Source organism: Lycium barbarum, chromosome 1 (genome assembly GCF_019175385.1).
Source record: "Lycium barbarum isolate Lr01 chromosome 1, ASM1917538v2, whole genome shotgun sequence".
Taxonomy (NCBI): Eukaryota; Viridiplantae; Streptophyta; class Magnoliopsida; order Solanales; family Solanaceae; genus Lycium; species Lycium barbarum.
The window spans coordinates 153,154,815-153,181,696 of NC_083337.1; the positions used below are offsets into that span (position 1 = coordinate 153,154,815).

At 35.9% G+C, this 26,882-nt stretch overlaps 2 protein-coding genes and 1 long non-coding RNA gene across 3 annotated transcripts; 2 read left to right on the top strand and 1 right to left on the bottom strand.

The window, feature by feature from the left end:
* The first annotated feature begins 10,660 nt into the window (after positions 1 to 10,660).
* Positions 10,661 to 11,160, top strand: LOC132616616 (uncharacterized). Its single transcript, XM_060331159.1, has 2 exons — positions 10,661 to 10,677; positions 10,800 to 11,160. Exons 1-2 carry the CDS (start codon positions 10,661 to 10,663, stop codon positions 11,158 to 11,160), a joined length of 378 nt encoding a protein of 125 aa, XP_060187142.1.
* A 7,065-nt stretch (positions 11,161 to 18,225) lies between these two features.
* LOC132645152 (glutamate receptor 2.8-like) lies at positions 18,226 to 26,775 on the bottom strand. Its single transcript, XM_060361951.1, has 6 exons — positions 26,401 to 26,775; positions 23,854 to 24,788; positions 20,199 to 20,600; positions 19,762 to 20,074; positions 19,260 to 19,666; positions 18,226 to 19,151 (listed from the first exon to the last, which is right to left on the bottom strand). Exons 1-6 carry the CDS (start codon positions 26,681 to 26,683, stop codon positions 18,597 to 18,599), a joined length of 2,895 nt encoding a protein of 964 aa, XP_060217934.1. The 5' UTR covers positions 26,684 to 26,775; the 3' UTR covers positions 18,226 to 18,596.
* Positions 20,558 to 23,702, top strand: LOC132645159 (uncharacterized). Its single transcript, XR_009584016.1, has 3 exons — positions 20,558 to 21,185; positions 22,305 to 22,372; positions 23,280 to 23,702. It is a non-coding gene; the product is annotated as an uncharacterized LOC132645159 (long non-coding RNA).
* Positions 26,776 to 26,882: the final 107 nt, after the last annotated feature.

Consider the following 26,882-nt stretch of genomic DNA (forward strand, 5'->3'; position numbering starts at 1 on the left):
GATTTGTAATGATTGTAGGTGGTCCGCAACCATCTGTTCTTTTATCGGTCGCAGCGCTGCATCAATAGCCCTTTTTGTGTATAATTTTAGCTCAGTCATGATCTTCTTGACCTGCCTATCTGTGCGATCCGCTTGTAAGACCACCGCCCCAAAATTGTCCCGGTTGAACATCATTTTTCTCGCAAGCTCGGGTGGGACTCCTGGTATTGCCTGCGGTGGTGCTGGGCTTGCTCCAGTGGAAGAGGTAGGACCACCCGAAGTAGGTGCGGCTGGAGCTGGCATAGGCTGTGTAGCATGATCAGCCGGTGGAGCCTCAGAATCTGTGGGCTGATACGCAGCAGCTCCCTCATCACCCATGATAGCCAAGGGTATAACATCTGATTCCGTAGGCCCCTCTGGCACCTCAGAAAACGATGCAGCGGGCACTGAACCCTGGCTCAACACATCATCTTTCCCCTTTGTGATGTCATAAATATGGCTGGCAATCACACTGTGATCGATATGGGGTAGGGGTTCTGGTTCTGCACGCAAGCATAGTAGCGTAAGCATGCATGGATGAATGAGGGAAGTGGCTGGCTGGGTGGCTCTCTCTCGGAGATCTTCGGCTATCAGTCGTCCGAAGTTGATCTTATACCGCGACATTATGGAAGCCACAAGAACAGCCCTGTCTGGAGTCAAATAATTATCTGATTGGGTAGGGCGGATGCGGAACAGAACAATCTGCCACCAAAACTTTGCCTCTGGCGTTAGGGTGTTTTTCCAAATCCGCGTGGTGGCTGTCAATTTTGGCACTATGGCCCATTCAGGATCTGTTGTCCGTGCAATAACTGAAGCTACCCATTTTCGGATGGGGATTATATCCTTCTGTTCAATTTTGTAGGCAAACTCCCCTTCTTCCGCTGTTGTAGGCTGTACATAATCTTCCCCGATTTTATTTATGGCCGACGGAGAGACATCTATCTTCTTTTTTCGGAATACTACCTCATTCATTGTCGGAACTTGAGTTGTTCGCTGCCCTTTCTTCACATCTTTGAATACAGCAGCCCCATACGAAGCGTAGAATTCCCTAACAAAAACCGGGATGTAGGACCTCACGGGGTTTTTCAAAAACTCCAGCTTGTGGAATTGGATAGTATCACGAATGCCTGTATATCCTTCTACACCATCGAAAATGACATTCCGTTCCTCGAAAATACTCCGCCTTGGGTCCGTCCCCTCATTTTTTACCAGCTCACACCCCTTGTTGTACAAATCCTCAGAACCTTCCACAGAAAACCGGATGGCCTGCTCATACACAGCCTGCATTCGAATGTCGGTTTCTCGCCTTTCCTGCTCGCGCTCCTCCGCAGCAGGCTGTCTGATGGGTGGTTGTGGTCGGAGTGTTTTGATACGCTCAAATTACACCTATTAATGGCGTAAAGCGGACGTTGTCAAATATAGTAACCCAACAAAGGTTGGGGTCGAATCCCACAGGGAATATGGAGAGAAAAGAGTACTAATAGTAGCGATACTGATCTTTAAATGCTTTAATCCTATTCCGGATAGTTTGAATTGATTGTTGAATAATGTAACTGAATACTTTGACTTACAATGTAATTAATGTGAGAGAGAGACTAAGGTTGTGTTCCCCAATTTGATTAGATATTATGCTTCGGGTTTCAATGTGATATACTTCTAATGGTTGTTCTATGAATATGCACTTGGTCTCTTAAAGACTTCTTAATGTTTCCCAACAGTTAAGCAGTATTTCCTCTTTATGATTCTTCCAAATATAAAAGAGTTACAATCGAAGAGCGACCAATAATGCCAATTTAGACTTATTCTTATTCCTAAGTTAGTCTATTAAACGAGGGTTAACGCCTCGAGTCATTGTTATTCAATCTTACCAATATTGACTCTCTTTCCCAAGAAAAGTCAATATAATGGCTTCAGCTAATGCTTGCAATCATTACCCAACGTTACAACACAAAGATATAATAAATAACAACAACCATTATGCGTATATCAATAATAGAAACCCATTCACATAATACCCATCATGGGTTCACAACCTTAGAATTGAAATTAGCTACTCATAATGTTTCTTGACAGAAAAAGCTTAAGGATTAACATAATACATTTACAATGCTATTACAAGATGGAATGAGAGTGAAGTTGTTGCCTTAAATGCTCCAACCACTTCTAAGATTAAGAACTAGGGTTTGTGCCTCCAAAATGAAATCTGAATCATGAATTAAAACCCTACATTATGTATTTATAGAGCCAAAAATCGCGCCAAGTTTCTGGACAAAAATGCCCTTACGCCGCATTGTTACGGACCGTAACTCAGGTTACGGTCCGTCCTTCATTTCGTCAATTGACCACTTGTTGTTACGGCCACACTGCGACGGACCGTACCTTGTGTTACGGTCCGTCCTTCTGAGGCGTCACTTGTGACTTTACTTGGCAACTCTCTGGAAATTTGGGCCCTGTTACGGTGACATGTTACGGACCGTAACATGAGTTACGGACCGTAACACTACACCGTAACACTGATGGTTTCATTGAAAACTCTCTGGAAATTTAGCTCCTGTTACGGTGACATGTTACGGACCGTAACATGAGTTACGGACCGTAACACTACACCGTAACGCTGATGGTTTCAATGAAAACTTGCTGGAACTTTAGGCCCTATTACGGTTCAATGGTACGAACCGTAACATGAGTTACGGACACCGTTACGGTCCGTAACATGAGTTACGGACCGTCGCTTAGCTCCAATTTGTCCGTTTTTTCAGCATTACTTCTCATTTCCGATCCTTAGTTAATCAAACCCTATAAAACACAAAAATAACATAAGAAACAATATAAAAACACTTAAAATCAAGCAACATTTCTAGTTACAAAGGCATAAAATGTGCCAAAATTCACGGCACATCAATTGCTTCAAACCATACAATGATCTTTGTAATCTGATTGACTACATTTCCTGAGACTTTGAACTACATGCTTCAGGCATCTTAAATCCTTCAGGAATTTTCATGTATATTTCATTTTCAAGTGATTCATATAGGTTGTGACAACATCTATTTCTATCTAAATATGTGACATCTTCTGGTGTCCGGACAGCAGGTCCAATAAGCTTTACGCTTACCAAGATGCGTCATTTCACTTGATAATAATTTCTACATTAGCATGCTTTAATAGACGTAGAATTTAGATCCTCACAATCTTTTACAATTTTGCGCTATATTGTATAAAAAATATCGTCGACGGTATATCATTTATATCGGTTCGCAATGTGACATAACTTATTGAGATCTCATCACTTCCATTATTTTTAGGTACCTAAACCTCTCATGAGGTTTCATGAAGTATTATGTCGTAGGCTCTTCAAGAGCACATTGCCTCTTTATAATGATCATCGACCATTTGCTCCTCTTTCTTTTCAATGATTATTGCGTTTGGAACCGATTAGTCTACCACGCTTCATGCATGCTGTAGACTATGTCCTTCAGGGACATGAATTTAATAGGAGCATTTTGCAGCTGAAATTAGAAATTAATTTTGGGTCAGCAAATGCTTCTAGCATTTGAGTTGAATTATCCTTTTAATGAGGATCACACTAATGATAATTCATAACATATTCCTCAGTTGCTTATTCTCTCCCCCTTATGTTAGAAAAACTAACATATATCCCATCTTCTTTGGGGGAATCCATCTTTGTGCATCATGGTAGATTCATTAATCATACACCACACATAAAAAAACTATTAGATGGAAACATTTGGTTCCTAACCCTGAACCAATTGTGAGGAGAGAATTTATCATAATTTATTGGTCTGAAGCATACAAGTGATGTTGTATACAATATATCATATTTCAGATCACCACATAAAGCTTTGTTCTCATAAGTAATGGTTTAGCTATTTAGTAGAGGCATTTAATGCCAAACCAGCTTGGATATAAACGAGCATTAACAAGATGAATTCTCTTGATTACATAATTTGAAAATTGTGCTCTCAACTCAATTATTTTGAGCAAGTAACTTTGCATATGTCAAACTGCGGGTTGACAATAAAACCACATGTGACCGTCTTATCGATGCATCTATTTAAGACATCACATAACAGGTGAACGGGCCCATATTCACCTTTTATATTTTTTTTCAGAATTTGGGGAACTCAATCCCAACTTTAGCCAGTATAATCAACTTATCATGAGAACAAGCAACAACAATAAATTATTGAAGTATCTTCTAGTTCTTCAATATATGTCAAATACTCAATCTGCACATTATATTTAAATCGGGATGATCAAATAGCTCATGCCGACTAATAAAATTATTTATACTAGTAAACTTCAAGTTTACCATGTCATGTGCTATTTGTTTTAGTAAACTTCTGGTTTACTATGACATGAATTTTATATCAATATAAACTTCTGGTTTATTGTTCATGTGATTCATCACGCTTATATTTGTAGTACAAATCGTGCAACCTTTCATAAATATATTTCTTACCCGTAGTAACTTGAAGATATTCAATCTTCCAATCATTTGTAGTATTGATCATTTTTATCAGTAAACTTCGGGTTTACTACAACTTGTATTTCGATCATAACAACTTTATATATATATATATATATATATATATATATATATATATATATATATATATATATATATATATATATATATATATATATATATATATATATATTGCGATACAAGAAGAATGACATAATAATAGATAAACTCTTCAAGAGCTTTCAATATGCTTTCCATAATCATATATTGTTTGGACACTGTTGGGTCATGATTCTTGTGCACAAATAATTAAGCTCTTCTGGAGACCTTGGTCACTAATTTTGCACTACCAAATATTGCTTAGACACTGCCAGTGTCACGAAAGAGAATTTGATGATCTTTCTGATGTCATGTAAGAATACAGTAAACAAATTTACTTTTAAAGATAATAAATTCATAAATAACTAACAATAAACATTATGCTCTAAACTTCAGTATTCCAAACATCTCCTTCAGGGAGATTCGCTATTAACATCTAAATATTTTGTATCTTAGCGGTGACCACATAAAATTACATCCTTGATCAAGAAAAATATATGAATTTATTATTTCCTTCAAGAAAATCAATAACAACTAACCAATGCTATATCAATGTGGTTATAATAGAAAATATTCTACAAAATCCCTTGGAATGATACGTTATAAAGGTATCCAAGATAATTTGACGTACGACAGGTACGTGCAGCAATGACCTTCATACCACAAAATAATATCTATATCCTTTGTTATTTTACCTCTTCAGGAGGTGTGTTGTGGTATTTCTTCATTCACTTCGGGGAATGAAATTTGGTCATTTAGATGAGCTTTATACATAATTTTAGCGGCTCATTATTTTACTCAAGCATAACAAATACACAAAAGATAGAAAAAGAAAACTTGATGACCACATTTATTTGGACTGATTTCTCAAAAAAAACAAAACAAATATGTTCCTGGTCAAGTTAAATGGTATATATAGCATATTAAAGCATCAACATTATGCCACATAAATATTTTAGAACACAAGAGAATTATGAAACATTTACCTTTATAACATGGAGTGTTTGTCAAGACTATTAACAACGATGTGTGTATATATAGTATAATTTCTTTGACAATGATGTAAAGACATGCATATCAAGTGTCATTACTGAAGAAGTTTAATAATCATTATATAGATCATGTACATGATATGGTTATCATGTTCAATCTGCCACATATATGTAGAAAAATTATTAGCACCGGTTGTTTTAGACATTTTTATTATTATTATTCGAGGAGTAAATTTTAAAGTTAAACTTCTAAGGGAGTAAAGTTCAAAGCCTTACAACATTCATGAATAAAGTTTAAGGTCTTACTACTTTGAGAGTATAGTTCAAAGTCTTACTACTTCGGGAGTAAAATACATAGGCTTACTACTTCTGGAGTAGAATTCAAAGTTTTCTACTCGTGGAGCAAAATTATGAGTTTAGTACTTCGGGAGAAAAGCATATAATATTCAGAATATTTCTTCTCAATTATTCTACCTCTTCTGGAGATGAATCATGATATTTTTACAATCAAATGCACGTTTCATTCACTTCAGAGAATGAATTTGTATTTGCAACATTTATCAGAAGTTTTCATTCTTCAGGAATAAAACATAATTATCTGAACGTGCCTTAAGCATATCAAATTGTGATAGCTTATAACCTCTTTTGAGATACTGCTACTTCAGGAGCAAATTGAGACATACATATTTAATGTGGAGGTTTTTTTTTTTTTTTTTGTTCTCTAACATATCTTCAATTGTAATCACAACAAATATATAAAAATATTGTCACTTCCGGTTACTATATATTTCTTGCCAATTATCATTTAGCCATTAAGGGATATGAAATTAATATTATCATCCCTCTTAACATTATTATTCTTCAAGAACAAATTTGATGGATGAATAGTTCAAAACCGTTCCCGTAGATCCAATCAAAACGTGCATGTGTAAGAATGACCATCTTTAAGTGATCATACCTATTTTTCTAGTTATTCCACAACATAAGAGGATCTTTAACAGTGAGATATTACAACTTCAAGCCTTCATCAAGGGGCAGAAGAATATCATTGCTTTGGCACGATCTCGATTTGATGCTTGATTTTTATCTTTGATGGTGTTTGCCAGACCCAACACATCAAAATTAATTTTACCACCAATCACCCAAGACGAGCTTTTGGAGGCATCATCACTTCCGGTGGTCATTATTATAAACACTATAGTCAAACGATCCTTTTAAAGTAACTCAGGACATAAGATATAAACACTGCTGTAATCCTTGAAAACAACAAAATGATTACGAATCTTTAAGATCAAAATCTTTATGGGAAAAGTTTCAACAAAAATATGTTTAAGCCTTGTGAAATTTAAAATGGCTAAAGCCATGTAAAATGAATCTTTACATATTCATTTTCTCAAAGTAATTGCATAAAGCGTACCAAGAACCGTTGTCCTCTATGTACAAGGAGGATCCCTTTTTTTTTCTTTCTTTCAAAGCAGTTACCATAATTGACAAAATAACTGCCAAATAAATACATCAATATGGAAAAATGGGATACATACCTCATTGCAACTCACCTTTCGTAATGCCCAGTAGTTGAGTCATTTGATTCTAAATTGTTGAATATAATTCATAATGGTAGAGTCTCGTGCTGATAACGTGTTATAAAATCATTCTAGAGAGTTAGTACAATATATCAAAAGATGAAGCAAGAACAATAAAGAGATAAAGAGAGACAAGAGATGAGAGTTTTCTTATTCATCCTAATATATTTCAAGTGTTGTTCAAGTATATACAATATGAATCCCTATGCCTCTATTTATAGTGGTGCATAGAGGCATACAAAAGGGTAACAATAAATATGTCATTCAAAATATGAGATAATGGAAGAACCATTAAAATGGTGGAAGATAATGGAAGAACCATTAAGATGGTGGAAGATAATGGAAGAGGCATTATATTTGTGTAGTGGAAGTGGGAATTTATTTCTAGAGTTGTGGACATCCACATTTAATATTTCATAACACGTATAAAATTATTTGACAATTATCACTAATTTTAGTCTCAATGTAGTTTCCATGTTAGTAACAACGAATCACTTATTAGGATGGAGCAGGAGAAAAGAGATAATAGCTATAAATGAAAGGTAAATTAAAATTACATAAGTTTTCATTATGATCATAACGTGCTGAATAGATAAAGTTAATGTAATTTACACAATTTATATAGTAAAATTTTCACAAACATCTACCTTTTAGCTCCTTCTAACAACCTATAACTACATATTCTATATTTACAATTCGTAGCTAAATCACTCTATATTTAGATAGTAGTCGGATATATCAAAATATAGCATAAATATAGCGGAAATACAGACGCGAGGATAACTGAAAGTGCTATATTTATGGAAACAAAATCTGTTCCAAATTAAATTAAAATCGGTTGTATTGTTCCCTGATTCACGCAAATATCCTCCCATTCCATATCTGGTTCCATATCTCATTCAAACAGCTAACAAATTCAAAAAAATTTGAATTCAAAAAGTACAATCATATTTTTAACCAAAAATAAAAAGGTTCAAAAACTAGTTCATCAAAAATCTTTGCAAAATAACAATGTCAAACCAGTGAACAGAGCTTGATTATCACGACGAATATATATTTGATTTCATCAAGTTGAATTCATAATTGAGGTAACGATTTTTTCACTGCAAACTTTTTTTTTGTTCGTTTTTTCTGAAATTGTTTCAGCTAAATTGAAAATAACACATTGATGTATTCGAAAACAACAGGATAATGGCAACCGTAACTGCGTTGATCCGTCATTCAGGTTTTTGGAACGATCAGAACTGTTTTGTGAATTACAAAATTGATGGTGTTGTATTCATTGATAATTCCAATTACGATGAGTTAGTTTGTACGATTACAAATCAATTAGGCGTGGATACTGTTAGGAAAACTATTTCAATAAAATATACTGTTGAAGGCGATTTTCAACCAATTGAAATACACAACGATATGGGAGTTCGTGTGTACGTTGAGCTTAAGAGAGAAAACAGAGTTTTAGGGATGTATCCAATGTGCGTTAGTATTCATGATTTTGATGTTGAGGATGGTGCAACTGGTAATCGTATTATTGGAGATGATGTGCTGCAAATTGGAAATAGCGAGAATCGGGATGGTATGAAAGTTTGTGATTCTGCAGGAAAGGTTGTTGTTTTGTTTGGGAATGATAACAATTTGGTAATTTCGAAACCGGAAGCGAAAGGAGTTTTTATCGATCAAATTTACCAGGATAAGGAAACTTTGAAAATTGCGATGACGAAATACGCAATTCGTGAAAGATTCAATTTCAAAACAGAGAGATCGAATGCTATAAGGTACGATTTTCTAAATGTATTCTGGTAACAGAAAGTGCAGATGTATTTTTGTTATATTTGTACTATATTGAGATGATTTGTTAACTTATTTAGCACACTGTTAATTTTAAAAATGTTTGATGTAATATATTTTTGTATATTTATACTGTATTTAATTGATTCAATATGTACTATTTGCATTGTATTATATAGCTACACTCTGGCATGTTGGTCGCCGGAATGTAAATGGAAATTCAGAGCGTCGAGAATTGGGGATTCTGAAATGTTCAGGGTTAGAGCTTTCGATGACGAACATACATGTCTGTTGAAGGATAAGGTGTATTCACAAAGACAAGCAACAAGTTGGTTTATTGGAGAAGCGGTTGTCAAGGCGAAAATAACTAACCATAAAAGGAAGGTCACACCTGGGGATATAATAGATGATGTTAAAAATGAATTCGGCGTAGATGTTTCTTATATGATGGCATGGAGAGCTAGAGAGAAGGATATAAAAGATTTCAGAGGTGATCCAGCTGATTCATACAAGAAGTTGCCGACATATATATACATACTTGATAAAACGTATCCTGGATCGCTCGTTAAAATGCATAAATCACCAGAAAATGAGTTTATGTATTTGTTTGTAGCACTCAAAGCATTCATAAAGGGATTCGAGTGTTGTAGATCAATAGTTGTAGTGGATGGTGCACACCTTAAATCAACGTATAGTGGTACATTTGTGTCGGCAAGTACTTTGGATGGAGCAGGTATGTGTAATTCTATTCTATGAATGTTTTTTTTTTATAAATACAACATTATGCTTATTGATTTGCAAATAAAGATGCTAAAAACATACTCTGGATATATTGCTGGTGTTAATTTGTGAATACTATATGCTGAAATACATTGTAAATATGAGGTAAATATATTGTAAATATGTACTGTTGTTTTATAAATGATGTTGCTAAAAACATAGTGTGAGATCAAATTCAGTTGAAATATGTGTTGAATATATTATAAATATATACTGATTTTTGTAGGTAATATCCTACCACTAGCGTATGACGTGATAGATTCTGAGAATAATAAGTCCTGGACGTGGTTCTTTGAACTGTTCAAGCAAGCTTATGGTGTTAGGCAAAATATGTGTGTCGTGTCCGACAGACATGAAAGCATAATACACGCAGTTTCTAAGGTGTATCCTACTGTTCCTCATTTGGCTTGTATATGGCATTTGTGGAAAAATGTGACAAAGCAATACACAACAAACAGTGAGGTGTTGAGTCCTATATTTTATTCACTAGCGAAGGCATACAGTCAGGATGAGTTCGATAAATTGATGGAGAAGATTGGGAATGTTGATATTCGGGTAAAACGATACCTAGAAGATGCTGGAAGAGATAAATGGTCTAGGCTTATTCACCTGTTAACAGAGGATGGACAATGACTTCGAATATAGCCGAATGTATTAATGGAAAACTGGTTGCTGCAAGAGAGTTACATATTTTTTATTTCCTTGAAGAAGTGAGGAAGATGTTTGGTAGATGGAATTGCACAAATAGAAAAAATGGTACCTACACATTCACAACACTGATGAGGTGGTATCAAGAGATGTTGTCGATCAACGAGTACAAATCAATACGAATGAGGGTATCTTTGTTTGCAACACAAAAATTTAATCTATATTTTTACTATATCTAATGTATATTTATATATATTCCCAATATGGTAAAACTGCTCAGGTAATGCTTGTTTATTGGTTAAATGGTTCTCAGGTTGAAGCGTCAACTTAATATGTTTACATAGTGAATAATGGACCGAGGCGTTTCATAATAGATTTGAAGAAGAAAACTTGCAGCTGCAGGATATTCCAACTGGACGAGATACCGTGTTCTCATGCATGGGCAGTATTGAAGAATAAAAATTTGACTGCTGATGCATATTGTTCGGATTTATTCAAGCCGGAAACAGTTGTGAACACATATGATGTGCCAGTTGATCCTCTTCCCGATGAGACCGAGTGGAATGTTCCTAAAAGTATATCAGATGAAGTTGTTATGCCACCGATCTATAAGAGACCCCCTGGGAGGCCAAAAAAGAAGAGGGACAAGCCATTACAGGAGTTGATGATTGGTAAACGCAGGAATTCCTGCGGTAAATGTGGACGTCTTGGTCATAATAGGCGTTCGTGTGATAATCCGCCGCTCAATAAGAAGAATAAATAAGTCCATTTTGATTTTATTTGTTAAGACAATTCTACTTTAAATTTCAGTTAAAAATAAAAAATGAATTCATCTTGAATTCATATTATTCTAGTATGATTGTATTTCACATGGTTAAACATCCGATGTTTTTCAATGTAATGCTATATTGGTGGTTAAATGGGATTTGAAAAGTCTACTCTATGTTAACTGATTTGACCTTTTGTTTGGGATTTATGCTTTAATAGTTGTATTTCGTATATATTTTCGATATATTTTAGTTGCATTTTGTCTGATTTGGTAGATAATACTTATTCTGGTTTACTGTTTACTATATTTGATATATATTTTACATATATTTGAAGTGTATTTAGATGAAATTTTAAATTTTGTAACACACTGTACATTAAAAAAATTGACTTATGGAATATATCTGAGTTATATTTTCTGTATATATCGACTGTATTTAAATGGTTAGATATACTACTTTGTTAAATGAATACATTTCACAGATAATGAAAATGGAATTTATGCATTGAAAAAATAACATACTTGAAAGAAACAACAATATAAAAACCATAAGGTGGTGTTCAATATTAATCATCCTAAAAAACATTACTGCACATGAAACGATATGTCCAAAATGAAAAAACAGCAACAAAAGTCGCAACCAACTATGCTATTGTTCAACATGAAAATCAAAGACACAAAAGAATTGGTGGCCTAATCAAGATCCTCTTTATCAACTGCATCGTAATCAACTGCCGGTCTAATTGGTCTTGGAGGCTGCTCGTTATCACTTGATGCATTGTTGTTTGACTTATCCCATGCATAGTCGCATAAAATGGCGCCATATCTCATACGAAGTAACTTTGCATCGAATTCTGTTGGGATGACTTCACTTGAGCTCAAGTATTCAGCGAAGGCTACCACATACACACCACAATCCCTGAACAAAAATGATCAAAAAATTTACTTATCGAAACCCATGAAAAAAAAGATGTAATTATTGTGTTTTTTATTGGAAGAGATTCTTACATGCTAGAGGGAGCTTGTTGCGGGAGATTGTCTACATTCACAATGTCAAAGTTGTCGGTTTGTTCTCTATTTCTGTAAGAAGGATGTGTGGCAAAATCTATATCCACCTTCTTCTCATAGAAATCAGTCATTTGTAGACTGTGTGTCACAAGAGTAGCCAACATTTTCACTCCGGCTCTAACGACAGCATCATGCCCTGCAGCTCGGTATGAGTTGTATACGTAGATGCACCTGTTTGTAAAAAGAAAATATACGAAAAAAACAAACATATAAATTTTGTAGAAAAATGAATGATCTTTTCATTGGATGAGAGCAGACCTGTCAGTGAATGATATCACAACTAAAATCCAGTGATTTTCCTCTTTTATGTTGACAGGAATTAGTACGTTGTCAACAGTATACCATGGTACATTAGCCAACAGCCTGTGCCCGTTAATGTACTCACACAATTCATCTTCCTTACTGGCGACACATATGGATGAATCAGGGTTTTCCCAAGATTTGTAAATTTCAGCAACTAAAGTGTGAAGAATACAGCTGGCAGTGGTGAATCTATAATTGCTGTTATTGTGATACTTCCCCTTCTTGCGTAGGTAGTAGAAAATAACATCAATATGCTGTAAAAACATCAATTCAGTGACTATAATCAATACTATGTTCAATAAAACTATTGTTGTATATATATTAAATATAGTGAAATATACTCTTAAATATAGCAGAAATACAATTCTGTATACCTGGTCAGTATTATGCTTAACTAGTAAATTAATGTCTCTATATTAAATATAGTGCAAATATAATGATGAGAATAATCTAAAAATACAATACAGTCTTAACGTAAATACAAAATTGTGATCTATATATATATATATATATATATATATATATATATATATATATGTCAAATATAGTAAAAAATATACTCTAGATACATCACATTGTAATTCTATTATAAAACATAAAAAACTTAGATAACAAGCAGAAAGATATCAAACCTCATCAGTCCAAAGTTGTCCATCCATATATAACAAGTAGAACCAGTTTTTGTCGGATACAGCTGTAACGCCTAAATGCAACCGAAGTTCGGCATCCGCAGGATCCAGTCCTTCCTTGTTCTTTCTGTAATGATTTTCCTTTGGCTTCCTGTATATCAACAATGGAAAGAACATACGTTAAGTTTATTGATAATTGAATTCTGAAAAACTAAAAAAATAAGTTGTGACAATAAGTACCTTTTGTCGTGCGATTTCAACAGATCCTTCTCAAGCCACTTTTGATATTCTTGAAGAAACGAAGTATCTAACGGGGCATTTATAGGGTGGGTGTTTTTTCTAATAAATGCAAGGACTGATATTTTTGGCAGAAGAACCCGCTGAGCTGAAATTGGGACAATAAGGGGACAGGTTGTATTTGCTTGGTTTCCTTTCTCGGGCAACACCTGGATGGACAATGATTTGTTTTTCAGTGTTTGAAAGCTGTGCAGTCTGACCACTTGAGCTTTGACCCGCATTTGGTTGTACGGGAACTTGTTGTCCAGTTTCATCACTTGAATTGTGGCCAACGATCGGTTGTACTCCAACTTGTTGTTCAGTTTCATTAGTTGAACTTTGTCCGGTTGTTGGTTGTACTCCAAGTTGGATTGGTATCTGAGAATCAGGAATCATCCACTGAGAGGTCGTTACCGGGTTATCGTCCAGATTCTGAGGGGTCCTTAAACTTGACAAATCGGTTTGATCATCGCGTGGTACTGGAGGAGGACCGAGAGGAATAACGCATGCTAAAGGACAGTTGACTAGCAAGTCCGCTACCATTTCCTCTGATGCGGTAAATTCAGCATTAGCATTCTCCATATCACCGATTTGCTGAGATTCCTGAAATAAATCACAAGAAAAAAAACGACTGGTGTTTGTCAATTATTGCTTATCAAAACGATATGTGATTGGCACTTAAAAGCCACATTTCAGTACTTACATCAAAATTTAAATGGATTGGTGTTATGGGCACTCCATCTGTTTGTGCATCACTTTTAACTCCGGTTTCTTTATCCACATCAACAACAGAAACCGGATCATTAATTGGCAACCCAACTCCCTCAACCTAAAACAATAAAAACATGGTTCAAATGAATTTAAAGGCATCAGCAAAACAGATACACATATACACATATATAGCACTGCTATAAAAGTTAAAAGTTTCATATAAATATAGACAAAATATATGGTAAATATACCTGAAATATAGTAAACAGAAACCAGAATAAGTAACATTGAACATAATAATCAAAATACAATTAAAATATAGCCACAATATATATGAAAAACTACTATTAAAATATCAATCCAAAACAAATATAGCACTACTATTATATATAAACACAATCATAACAAAAATAATAAAAATAGATACATAAAAAAAAACACTACTAACAAATCACCATGTGAAAACTATATATGTAAATACACTATAGGTAATACTAAACACAGCTAAAATTCAAATATTTTCACTTTGAAAAATATACTGCAAATATAGCAAAGTGAAAGAAAAAATGAGTACCACTGGATGACTCCTCTGCGCGGAAGTGGCACCACCATCTTGATTCTCTTTGGTTGAAAGCTTTACTGCACCGCCACTTTGATTGCCTTGAGAAATCCCACCATCACTATGTAAGTCAGCTTGCAACATTGTGTCTCCGACCTTTAAAATTTTCCAAAAGAAAATATAAAGTCTTCCAATAAATATATCAAAATAACTTAAAAAGTAAATAATTTCCATTTTTAGTGTTGATTTTTACCTTATCTGGTGTTTGTTGCCCTTTATTGCATCTAACAACTTTTTGAAGTTGTTATCCATGTAGTTAAACACCTACAGTTTTGAAACACAAAAAATAGAATTAGAATTGTTAATTACTTGACACAAGCAATATGAAGTAAAAAAAACATATTGAAAACAAAACGCCTACTTCTTTCTTGAAAATTCGAATCTCTTCCCTTATCAGTTTAAACTCATCTGTTCGGGGTCCTGTAGGTGCATCTGGTTTCCTTGTCCCTTTTATCCCAGATTCCTTCCGTGTTGGTTGTTTCCTGGAAGGTGGAACAGAAACTGAAAACTGTGTCCGTTTCTTGCCTCGCGGGGAATCAGAATTGGCACTCCTTTGTTGCCGTTTGCCATTGGACAGATGCGGTGGTGTGGTACTAAAATCATCGTAATCATCGTCTACCAAATCAGTACCATGTACACCATCAACTCCATGTTTGACGCCTGGTATGTCATGTGCAACAGGAGACAATTTAAGAGTTTCCAACTCATGGGGTATTGGCACAACTTCCTCAAATCTACAGGACTGTGAACAACAAAATATAGAAACTATATTACCATATATATCTACTTTGGTAACATACTAAAAATATGAGGAAAATATAGTCAAAACATATTGATCACAAATGACATATTTCATAAATATAGACAAAATATAATCAAAATATATCATGTAAAACAAGCATATTAAAACAGTTAAATGGTAAAGGACACAAAACTGTTAAAAAACTATTTTACCGGGTTTTTGTCGTCTCTGAACATGCCATCCATCAATCTCTTGAATTCTGGTTTTCCTTCCGTAGTCCGCCAGTTCAAAATTCTAGGAATTAAATTCCCCGTCTTAACTGCAATGGTGGACGAGACTTTTGAGCAACATTCATACAACCATACTTGCATAGCAAGCGGCAAACCATGAATCCTATAATATTTCTTAAAACCAGCATATTTCTGCCCGATGCTTACAACCAACTCTCTAAACGAATCTTTACCCCAAGGATACTCATTATATCTCCCGTCCTCTACAACATCAAAATAGATCCTTGGTATGTTTGTTGAGTTTGGCTCACCACAATGTACCCACGTATTTATGAAATACAATATTGCCATCTTGACTGTGTCATCCCCTTTATCATCCCAGACAGTCTTGTTGAAACACTCAATAAGCTCGTGTCTTTTAACTGGCAGTTGGTTCTCCTGATTTCTACCAAAATACTCAGCCATAAGCCTATTCGGTTTTGAGTTATCATAAACAAAATCATTTTCATCAGATACACAATCTAGCCCAGTGATCAGTGCAAATTCTCTAAGGCCAAAACGCAGAACTTTACCATTTATTTCAAATGTAAAGCACCTATATGTACTGCCCCTAAGTTCTTTGACCATAAAGCACCGAAAAATTTGTGCTTGTACATCCAATTGTTGCATTCTAAGATATTTACCAAAACAAAAATTCCTAAACATATCCATCTGTGGATCTGTTAGTTTGCCTCTAATATCTTGCATTACATTAACATTTGTGTATCTACACATAGACAGTGCCACAGCAGGGTGCTTGGTAACCAAAAATTTAGATACCTGAAATAACATGCCAAAAAACACGTATGATTGACAAAAAACAGTGAACCCAAACAGGTAAAAAAAGATCAACCAAAAATATATACAAATATAAAACAAAACAGTGATTGACAATGAAAAAATATAATCTAAGTGAACAATAAATATATATGAATATACTGAAAATATAATGACATATATCGACTGAATATGTAAATTACATAACTGTAATAACTGTCAACAAAATATACACAAATGTACTTAAAAATCCTAAAAATTATAGTTATGGTGAAGAACAATAAACACGAAATAACTGAAGAAACATGTGTAAAAAAAAAAAAAAAACAGAAAATATACTTAAAATGCACATATAATATAGATTTGGTTAATTCACCGATCTGTAATAACTGAACTAAAAAAAAGGAACTAAATATACCGAAAATACAACATAAATATACTTGTTCATCATCATCTTCATCCACATTATGTTTGGCATTAGCAATTTTTTTGTCCTTAACATTAACAACATTGTCACCAGCCTTTCTCTTCTTTTGTTTCTCCATTTGAGAAACCTTTTTCACTTTTTCCTGTTGTTTACTTTTCGAATCAACATATTCCTTAGAACGCCTAGGATCGTTAATTCTTTTTGAACGATTCTCAACATAAGATCCTGCAATGGCAGTTTCATGTTGAGAAATTCCCAAAGAAAAATTAGGAATCGCACATTCGGGTTCTATACCTGTATTTCTCATCGGAGTAGAAGCTTTCTTAGTCATTTCAATTGAATCTAAGAAAAAACAACCAAGAACAAACACTGATAGTTAATTACTTAGACTTGCATTCCTGATTCAATCGGAAAAAAAAAAACCAAAATATAGGTTAAATACACGGTGAAAAATTAAAAATCAGTATAGAATCTTACCTTATTTTGGGAATTAGATTTGAAACGTGAGTGAAATCAATCAGTAGTTAATTAGAGATAAAAAAGGAAGTTGAAGAATTGTAAAACTGGTTTGAAAATGGAGGAAAGTAATGGATATGGTGAATAATGGCGTGTATTTAGGAGGTAGGAGAGAGACACGTTTTTTTTTGCTTAAATTTAGGGGAGTGGGAAGTTATCAGATGAGTGGTAAAAACATGGTAGCTATGTGAAGTAAATATGTTATATTTTAGCTACTAAATATAATTATTGAAACATTTAGTTATGTTCCATAAATAGGTAATAATGAAACCTATGCCAAGTAAATTTTACATTTATATATATAATTTTAAAATATAGGTATGAATATATAATTAGGTGAAGTTAGTGAAAAAATAAAAAATGATAAATCAATTCTTGATTCTTATGATGTTAGTGTCTCGATCTACAAAAATTGAACATAAAGAAATCGCACTAAAACAGGTAAGCTAATGGGAAAAGTCAAAGAAGTGAAGATAGCTAATTAATATCATGGATTCTGCTTGCAAATGCGCATGCACTTTTTTGCAAATCTTGTTGGATTGTGCTTATGGCATCTTAAATTGATCCCGAAGTATTGATAGTGATGTCCTGTTCCTATTCCACTGGAATCTCTCATTTGCCAACCTGAAAACCTTAGATGAAAACAGATGCAGGTGCTTTCTCATAACTGAACCCATTAACTTCGACACGAAACATAAATATATGTGAAAAACTAATAAGCTTTCAATAAATATCTAATTCTGAACCCATATACAGAAGTGCAAGGAATTCAATCATAGGTGAACCTAGTGGTCAATGAAGTGGGTTGAAACCATAGAGCCTCAAGTTCAATTCCATCAGAGACAAAAAACACCAGGTAATTTCTTTCCATCTATCCTAGCCTTAGTGGATAAAGTTACATGTTAAATCTATCGAATCTAAATTCTAGAGCAGCCTCTTAATGCAAATATTATGGCCAAGAGCGACAAAAGTTAATAATATAATCTGGTAAAACTATTTTAAATAGCACATCTCTGCACAATCTCTTGCAGGGCCCTATTTGCCCCTATCCAGGTGTGTTCATAATTATAGTAGCAGCTATATGTTATATGTATCATCTCTCTTCAGTTGTCCGTGTGATGGTTTCATGAACTGGAGATCCAGGTTCTGTTGTTGAGAAACCTTCAGCTGCAGGGGATGCTCCTAGGCCGTCGGAAATTCTGATTTCTGGGCTTTGCCAAGGAATATCGGGCAATATTTCAGGGGAAGCTTGACTTGCTACAAACAGTGTAGCCGTTTGGCCTTCATTGGCTTCTGGCTTCTCCGACAGAGAATTAGAGTTATCTTTCTCTCTATCAAAAACTTTTGCTATTGCAGAAAGCTTTTGCCATACTGAATCATCAGTGGCTAAGATTTCTCTATTCTGATAAAGGAAGATGAGGAGGAATACGAGAAGAGCGGAGCCTGCTGATACACCAGCTATGAGGAAAAGGCCCTTAAAACTATCTAGCGTGAGGCTATCAGATGCTATAGCCATTATATCTTTCTGTGGACAATCTGTTTCATTCCCAAACCATTTTTGTATTATGTTATTCATAAACTCTCCCTCCATCACCTCCAAGATTGCTCTTGAGACGTCAGGTACCAAAGGAGATCCTTTTGGAAATGCCTGCCAGATGTTGGGGGAAAATAAAAGATTAGATCATTGAGTAAACCAAAAACAATTCTAAAAAATTGTAAACACGTCCGAAATATCACTGGAGTGCGACGATCTTACGAATCCAAAGCCAGCAGCCTTGTATGTCGGACCGATCATAATATACTTCCTGCAGTACTTGTTGAGGAAGAGTCTGAGATAAGGTAGTTCATCAACAATTGCACCTACACCTCCATTTTTGCTTCCTCTTGAGAGGGCATCATGATACTCTTCCAATGTGCTATAACTTCTTAACTTGGAGCTGTCGAATTTCATTCGCTTCAAGACGTCTTTGACAAAGGAACCTTCTTGGTACCCAACATATTCTCCATTTTTTATGAGATCATAGAGGTCTGTTATAGTAGGTTGGAGCTGTTGCAATGTTAACATAGATGTTAAGTTCGCTGTATAACTTGATGTCAGCACCAGAACCACGAAAACCCACACAATCAGCACAAATCTTGTTAAGTTGCTTGTTACCCTCTCTCCTGCAACAACCAGCCATATATATGATTTGTTGAGAAAACAAGAGAATTAGTGTAAAGCTTTCATATATAATTTACTTTGAATTAGAGAGACTTACTGTGAGCAAAAATGAGAGTTGAGAATGAAAACCAGAATATCATCCCAACTTGCTCGCGTTTGGGTCCTCGAAACTCTTTGTTTACCCGATGTTCGAGTACCCAAACCACAAAACCAATTAAGACGAAGAATGCTCCAGTTGTTAGCCAAAGCTCGCTCTTTAGAGGTTTCAAGAAAATCCAAGCATTCTTCCTCTCATCATCCCTTACTGGAACAACTGCAGAAATACCCGACTCTGAAAAAGGCAATGTGAAATCCACATACTTGAATCGGCTCGCTAAAATGGTCACATCACCTATAACTGCATCATATTCCTGCTTCAAGCAAACAATGGTTATTGCAGTATTTATGATTGAACTCAGTCAAAGCAGAAAGTAGATACGGAAGTCCCAAAAAGGAGCATGTACGAGGTTAATTCAAACAAGGATTAGATATTACCTGAAGAAAGATCTTGTTAACAAGATCGTCATAGTCTTGAGAAGTGGGGCTATGTGCTATTGGAAATGGAATATATTCATAAGGGACAGCGTATAGCAAAGATTGGATGATTTCTTCGAAGACATCTGGAGCGAAACCAGTTGCAGTTACTGCTCGTGTTTTCGAATCTATTTCCACTTTAATGAATTGCTCCAGCCCTCCTTTGACAGGAACTCCAACCCTTAACTTCTTCCCACTTGTGGGTATTTCCCAGCCTCTTGGAACAATAGTAGATTCACCAGGCCAAATGATGGTCCCTAGTTTATTATTACTTTTAGCTGTTTTACCATTCATCTTCAGTTTATACGAAACACCATCCTTCTCCGTGTAGAATCCAACGCTTCTCTCTCCCTTCCCAATTATTGTTACGTCCCGTATTTTTATACATTGGGACAACCCGGATTAACTATGATAAATTAAGGCCAAGACTATTCCGGGATTTGAAGTCGGGACTTTTGACCTTTGATTTTATTTTGAGACATAAGTTGTGTATGAAATTGTTAGCTTGAACACTTAGGAAAAATTGGGACCATAATTCATAAATTTGGAAATTAAAACTCTTGCAAAAAAAAAAAAAAGGAAGATGTGTGGATTGAAGTGGTCCCCACACATTGTTGTGGCCAATTTTAATTGGTCCAACACATGTGTGGGCCCAAAGACAATAAGAGATATTTTAAGGGGACTTAAAAGATGACCACTTAGTCATCTTTCTCTCATTTCACATTCCCACACTTAGAAAATAAAGCAAGAAGTTGAGGAACCAAAACCATGGCTCACGGCCAAGACCATGGAAAACCAAATCCAAATCAAGCCCCTCTAAAAATATTTCTTGGGTACAAATCAACTAATTAGAGGTCCCTAAGTAACTTGGAAGCATTGTTGGAGTGATCAAGTCTTTCATTTAAGAGATTTGCAAACCCTAGCCTATTGGTGGATTGAAGAAGAAAGGTGAGATCTAATCTTGTTTTTGAGTTATAAATGTTGTATGCATATTATAGTATGTCAATATGGATGAAAAATCATGAAATGTAGTATGTTGGAAGTTGGGTCGTGTATGGTGTGTGAAGTTGTGTAAATGGGTGTTGTGACTAAGTGAAGAATTAACTCTATTTAGTATGTTGATTGTTGTAGGGTGAAGAAATGAATGAGAACTATCGATGTATGTATATAGGTGGGTATGTAGCCGTGTATATGGCCTCCAATTTGTAGCAAAGAATGAATTAATATCGCTTAGCGTCGAAATGGTTGTTGTGATGACTTTTGTGTTGGAAATGAGAGTTAAATACCCCGAAATTGATATGGTAAATGTGCGGACTGATTTGGAGAACTTTGTGCATTGAATGCAATCCTTATATATGAGAACCATTAATATATATGTATGTGTAGTGTGGACGAATGTGGGTCGTATAATATGTCGAAGATCGCATTAGTATCGCTTAACGTTTTAGTTGTCGTTGTTATGAATTTTAGTTGGAAATGAGCAATTAATAACTCAAGATTGATGTTGAGAATTTGTGGGCTGTTTTGAGGTTAGTTGTGCGTTTGACGTAAGTTGTATATTTTATGAAAATCATATCGTTCTATTGTGGATTGTGATACAAAACATGACTTGAAAATGAGGAAAGTGAAAAAAAAAAAAAAAAAAAAAAAAAAAAAAAGGGGTTGCTCGGCTAAGGGGACTGTTTTCGGGCAACATAGAGAAAAATTATTGGCTTGTTGGAAAAATTATGTGAATTGTTTAGAATGTTGTTAGTATGGATTTGGGTTAATAATCGAATGTACGAACGATATTGTGGCTTGAAAGTAAGCCGTTGAAACGAATATTTGGAAAGTTGTTGAAAGATGTAAAAGAGAGCTATTAATGTTGTTTTGCCTTTCGAATTGATTATTGATGTTGCTAGGTTGGTTATTGTGGTTGTTGTTGTTGATTTTGAGCGAGATAAATTCTCGGGATGGCCTATTTATAGGGGAAGTGCTGCCGAATTTTCTGTAGAATTTAATGATTAGTTGGAAAGAATGGCTCAAGTGCCCTTAACTAATGTTTGGTATTCGTTGGCGTATTTGTAGACCTTGGGGAGCCCGAGGCGTAGATTGGAAATTTACTTTAGATTGGCTATTTTGGAAGTGCGTACGAGGTATGTAAAGCAACCTTCCTTCTTTTGGCATGCCTTAGTTTCACATAGGCTAGATTAGAGCTTTAAGGGAATTCCAAATTCGAGATCCGAGCATGTTATGATCCATATATATATTCTTTGGCACTCTTATGTATGTTTTTATGAAATATGAACCATGATGTATTTGAAGTAATCGCTTTCCGAAATTCGCATAGAAAATGTTCACTTTAAGGAATTTTGTAATCTCTGAATGCCATATTTTTCGCATAGAGGCTCGGATCGCTCCAATAATTTTTATAGGAGTTTGCTTGATGTATAATGGGTATGTTTTTCATAGGCGGGCTCAGTTCGGGTCTATACTCGTCCGTGGGTCCCGCGACGCCCTTTATGTAAATTCGACAACTTTGAATCAAAAAGTGATAATTATTATTCCGATTTCGAATATGACTATTTTACTTATCCTTCGGATTTATAATAATGATTTTATGCATATGATTCCTCACTACTCCGCTCTTGCCTACTATGATATCGTTCGCCGGTTCCCGGGCCGGTTCTGTTGTCGTGCGCTTTTTGATACATTCCGGTGTTATGCTGTATTTATGGTTCACCGTGCTCCTCGCTCGAGGGCCGGGTTCCACTTATGTTTGGCGTTATGCTGTGTTTGGCGTTGTGATGTGTGACGGGGATTCGGAGATTTGAAACTTTCTGGTGTTATGCTGTGTTGTGGCGCCATCGACAGGCGGGCGACCACATTTTCCAGTGCCCTATGCATAATTTATACTTTGGAAATAAACATTTTGATATGTATTATTTTCTATATATCTGATTCGATTATTATTCAGATTTATTTCTGTACCTTCTGTTTTGCATACTCAGTACATATTTCGTACTGACCCCCTTCTCCGGGGGCTGCGTTTCATGCCCGCAGGTACAGACGCACAGCCTGGTGATCCACCTGTTTAGGACACCCTTTCTGCTGTTTGGAGTGCTCTTCTCATTTCAGAGCACACATTTTGGTATATATTCGTTCGCTATGTATATATGTATTTGTTCAGGGGCACGGCGGGGCCCTGTCCCGCCATATGATTCGGTTTGTCTGTTTAGAGGTCTGTAGACGTATTTGTGGGTGTGTGTGCCTACTTCTGTACGGATGTGTTTGCATGACTCTATTCGTTATGGCAGCCTCGTCGGCGTGCATTTTGTATATGTTGTGGCAGCCTTGTCGGCGTGCATTTGTATATGCGTTTTGGGCCGTTGTGCCATTTGACAGCCTTGTCGGCTTTTGACATATTTGATAGCCTTGCCGGCTTTTTGACATCTATACATATATATCCGCATACGGTTGCGTTGAGATGTGTTTGAACAGTTTGATATAGTTTGAGACGGCATATAGTAATTATGGCCGTATATGCTATTTGTGTGTGATCAAATATGGATAGGTATGTCAGGGGGCCCAAGTAGGGCGCCAGTCACGGCCTACGGGGTTGGGTCGTGACAATTATATTCACAATCTGATATGGGGATGGCTGCAATTCTCCGTCAATGATACGGAATTCACCACTTAGTCCTGGTTTTAGCGTTAAGTTTTGCATAGAGTCAAGGAGCAGAGATCCCAATTCTGAGGTTCCAAGTGCATCTAAGTCTGTTAATTTCTCTCTAGAGTCTGCTTTCTTCAATTTTGGGATAGCAGTAGTGCCCACTTTTTCTACTGCTTTTGCTAATGCAGTGATGCTATCATATGCCCATAGTCCGAAAACATTGAGTTCAACTGGGTCCATGTCTGGATACTCTTGACGAAATCTCTTTCTCCATCTCTTCGTGAAATTGTTAAGCTCATTTGATCTCGGAACATAAGGCTTTATACCAAGAACACCTTGCATTGATGACTCAATCACTGAAGGATCTACTGAGTCCAGAAGACTCGTTAGGACATCTGTGATGATCCATGCATATCCACTACTCATCATCCCGGCTTCTTTGGCCTTGAGGAAAAGGCGTGATGCAAGGTATGGTTGCAAGTGCACGACGAACACCCTGGTCTGCATTGTATTCAAATTGTATAGCTCCTTGAAGATTTGATCATCATTGGCTGAAGGAGAAATAACACTTCTATAGGAGACTAAAGTGTTGATTTCCAGTAAGGCATCAGTCAGATGTGGAACTATTCCAGTTCCATAGGAGCTATCCTCGTAGATGATTACTACCTGCCTCCAATCATAGTTTTTAACAATTGCTGCAATGGCTTTAGTCTGGCTGGAAGAAGGAAGTGCTCCTCTGATGAAGAAGGGATTTTCCTTGACTGAAAATGAAGGACTTGTTGCTGGAGAAATGATAGGGACTTCTGCTCTGTTCCCTATGTCAATCACAAAATCAGTTTGTGTAGACAGTTGTGGCCCAAAGATAGCTTGTACTTGGACATCCTTTAGCAAGTATATGGCTGCACATGCACAATCAGACTGTAAGAAATTATCTGAGCATCCCTTTGAAAATAGGAAAACCAATATGTTAGAGAAAAAGAGAATATCTTGTGCAAATAGGACATGAATGAATAGGGCAAAGGCAAACAGGCGGGTCGGTTCAGTTATGGGCGGGCCAAAAATCAGTTAAACAAAAATGGACAAAATATCCGAAACACCCCCCCCCCCCCCCCCACACACACACACACAAAACCCCACACACATTTTAACACGGACAAAAAATGGGTTAACCGACGGATATTCCATGGTTGCAGGAGTAGCCAGGTGAGAATACAAGCGAAAAGCCAAAATAAACTTGGTTTCCTAGAAAGCAAGAACTCGTGAAAAATAACAAGCAGATAAATTGAATCTAACTAAGCTAAACCTCCCCAACAGAATTCAAAAAAATTTGAACCAAACAAAGTCTTGCTCTCCTTTGCATCCCTTAACAAACCAAATACGTAATTGAAGAAAACTGAGCAAAATTCTTCTAGCAAATTTCTAACTTGACAAATTTAATGGGAAAAGATATATAGACAGTTACTAGTTGAGCACTTTTACACAAGCTTAAGATGAAAACCTAGACTGTAGTATGTATGTATACAACAAGAACAACAACAACATACCCAGTGTAATCCCACAAGTGGGGTCTGGGGAGGGTAGAGTGTATGCAGACCTTACCTCTATCTTGGGAGGTAGAGAGGTTGTTTCCAAAAGACCCCCAGCTCAAGAAAACATGACAAAAAGGGTTAGATAAGAATTGACGAAAGTAAAGAAGCCATGTCAAAATACTATAGATAAGCAACATGAAGAAAAGTAACAGTAACTGCAACAAACTAATGTGATAAACAAAGTACAAAGACGGCGCTCTACTACCTATTAACCTTCCACCCTAATCCGCGTCCTCCACAACCTCCTATCTAAGATTATGTCCTCGGTAAGCTGCAACTGCGCCATGTCCTGTCTGTAGTATGTATATATGTTTGATGAAGTTAAAGGGTAATTGATTTGCTTGGTGGTATCTCTGTCTCTGAAAATGCCAGTACCAATGGCTCTTTCAGCCTCCGCCACTGAGAGTTGTCTTTGATTCTGCTTCTTCCGCGCCAGTGTTGTTTGGCTTTGAGGAGTGGAGGTTAAAGTTTCAAGGAGCAAGTGAAGGTGAAGAATTAGTGGGTAGCGATGGAGATGGATGAATTGTGTGAGCCTTTGATCCATTTTTTATCCATCTGGATATCCATTTTTAGTGGATATTATCCAAATTTGATCCATTTTAAAAAGTCAGTTATCCAACCCGTGTCTAATGAGTCAGATTGGATGGTTACTTGTTTTTTTAACCATTTTGCCAGCCCTATGAATGACTAACTACCAGAGTATGTCTGACTCGTGAAGCAAAGAGAGTAAGACATGCTAGTTTAACAGAAGTATCATGGAGACACACACTATCAAACTATAAGAAATTATGTGAACATCTCTTTCAAAATAGGAAAATCAAAGGGAAAAGTAATATCTTGTGCAAACAGGCATGAACGACTAATCTACCAGAGTATGTCTGACTCGTGAAGCAAACACAGAAAATCACAGAGCTGAATTTACCTGCGGATGCTGCTTCAACATCATCTTTCTTGGAATCCCTCAAGTGAGGAACTATCCTAATGGTACTGCGACTAGCAGCGGCATGGTAATCTGAAAGAGCTAGTAAGATAGATATGTGCATTACTTTTGCCACAACTGTTTCCAGATCAAGAATTATACCCACATCCACCTTTACAGGACTAGTTTCATCTGCACCTCTTATTAGCATTACGTAGTGGCAAAAGCTAATGATGGAGACAAGTTGAATGAAAAGAATTAGGAAGTGGCATCTTGGATTTTGCATTTGAAAAACTCTGGTAGAAAGTAGTACGAGAGTTGAGCAAGAAGCAGTTGTGTCTGTGCAAGTAACCACCTTACAGAGATGTCTAAAGCTCTTTTAACTGTGGCTCTAGATATAGGCTTCAGTATCAGGGAACTTCATACACTTCGAGCAGTAAATTAATAAGACCAAGCCCCATAAATGTAGAAAGACAAGTCAAATA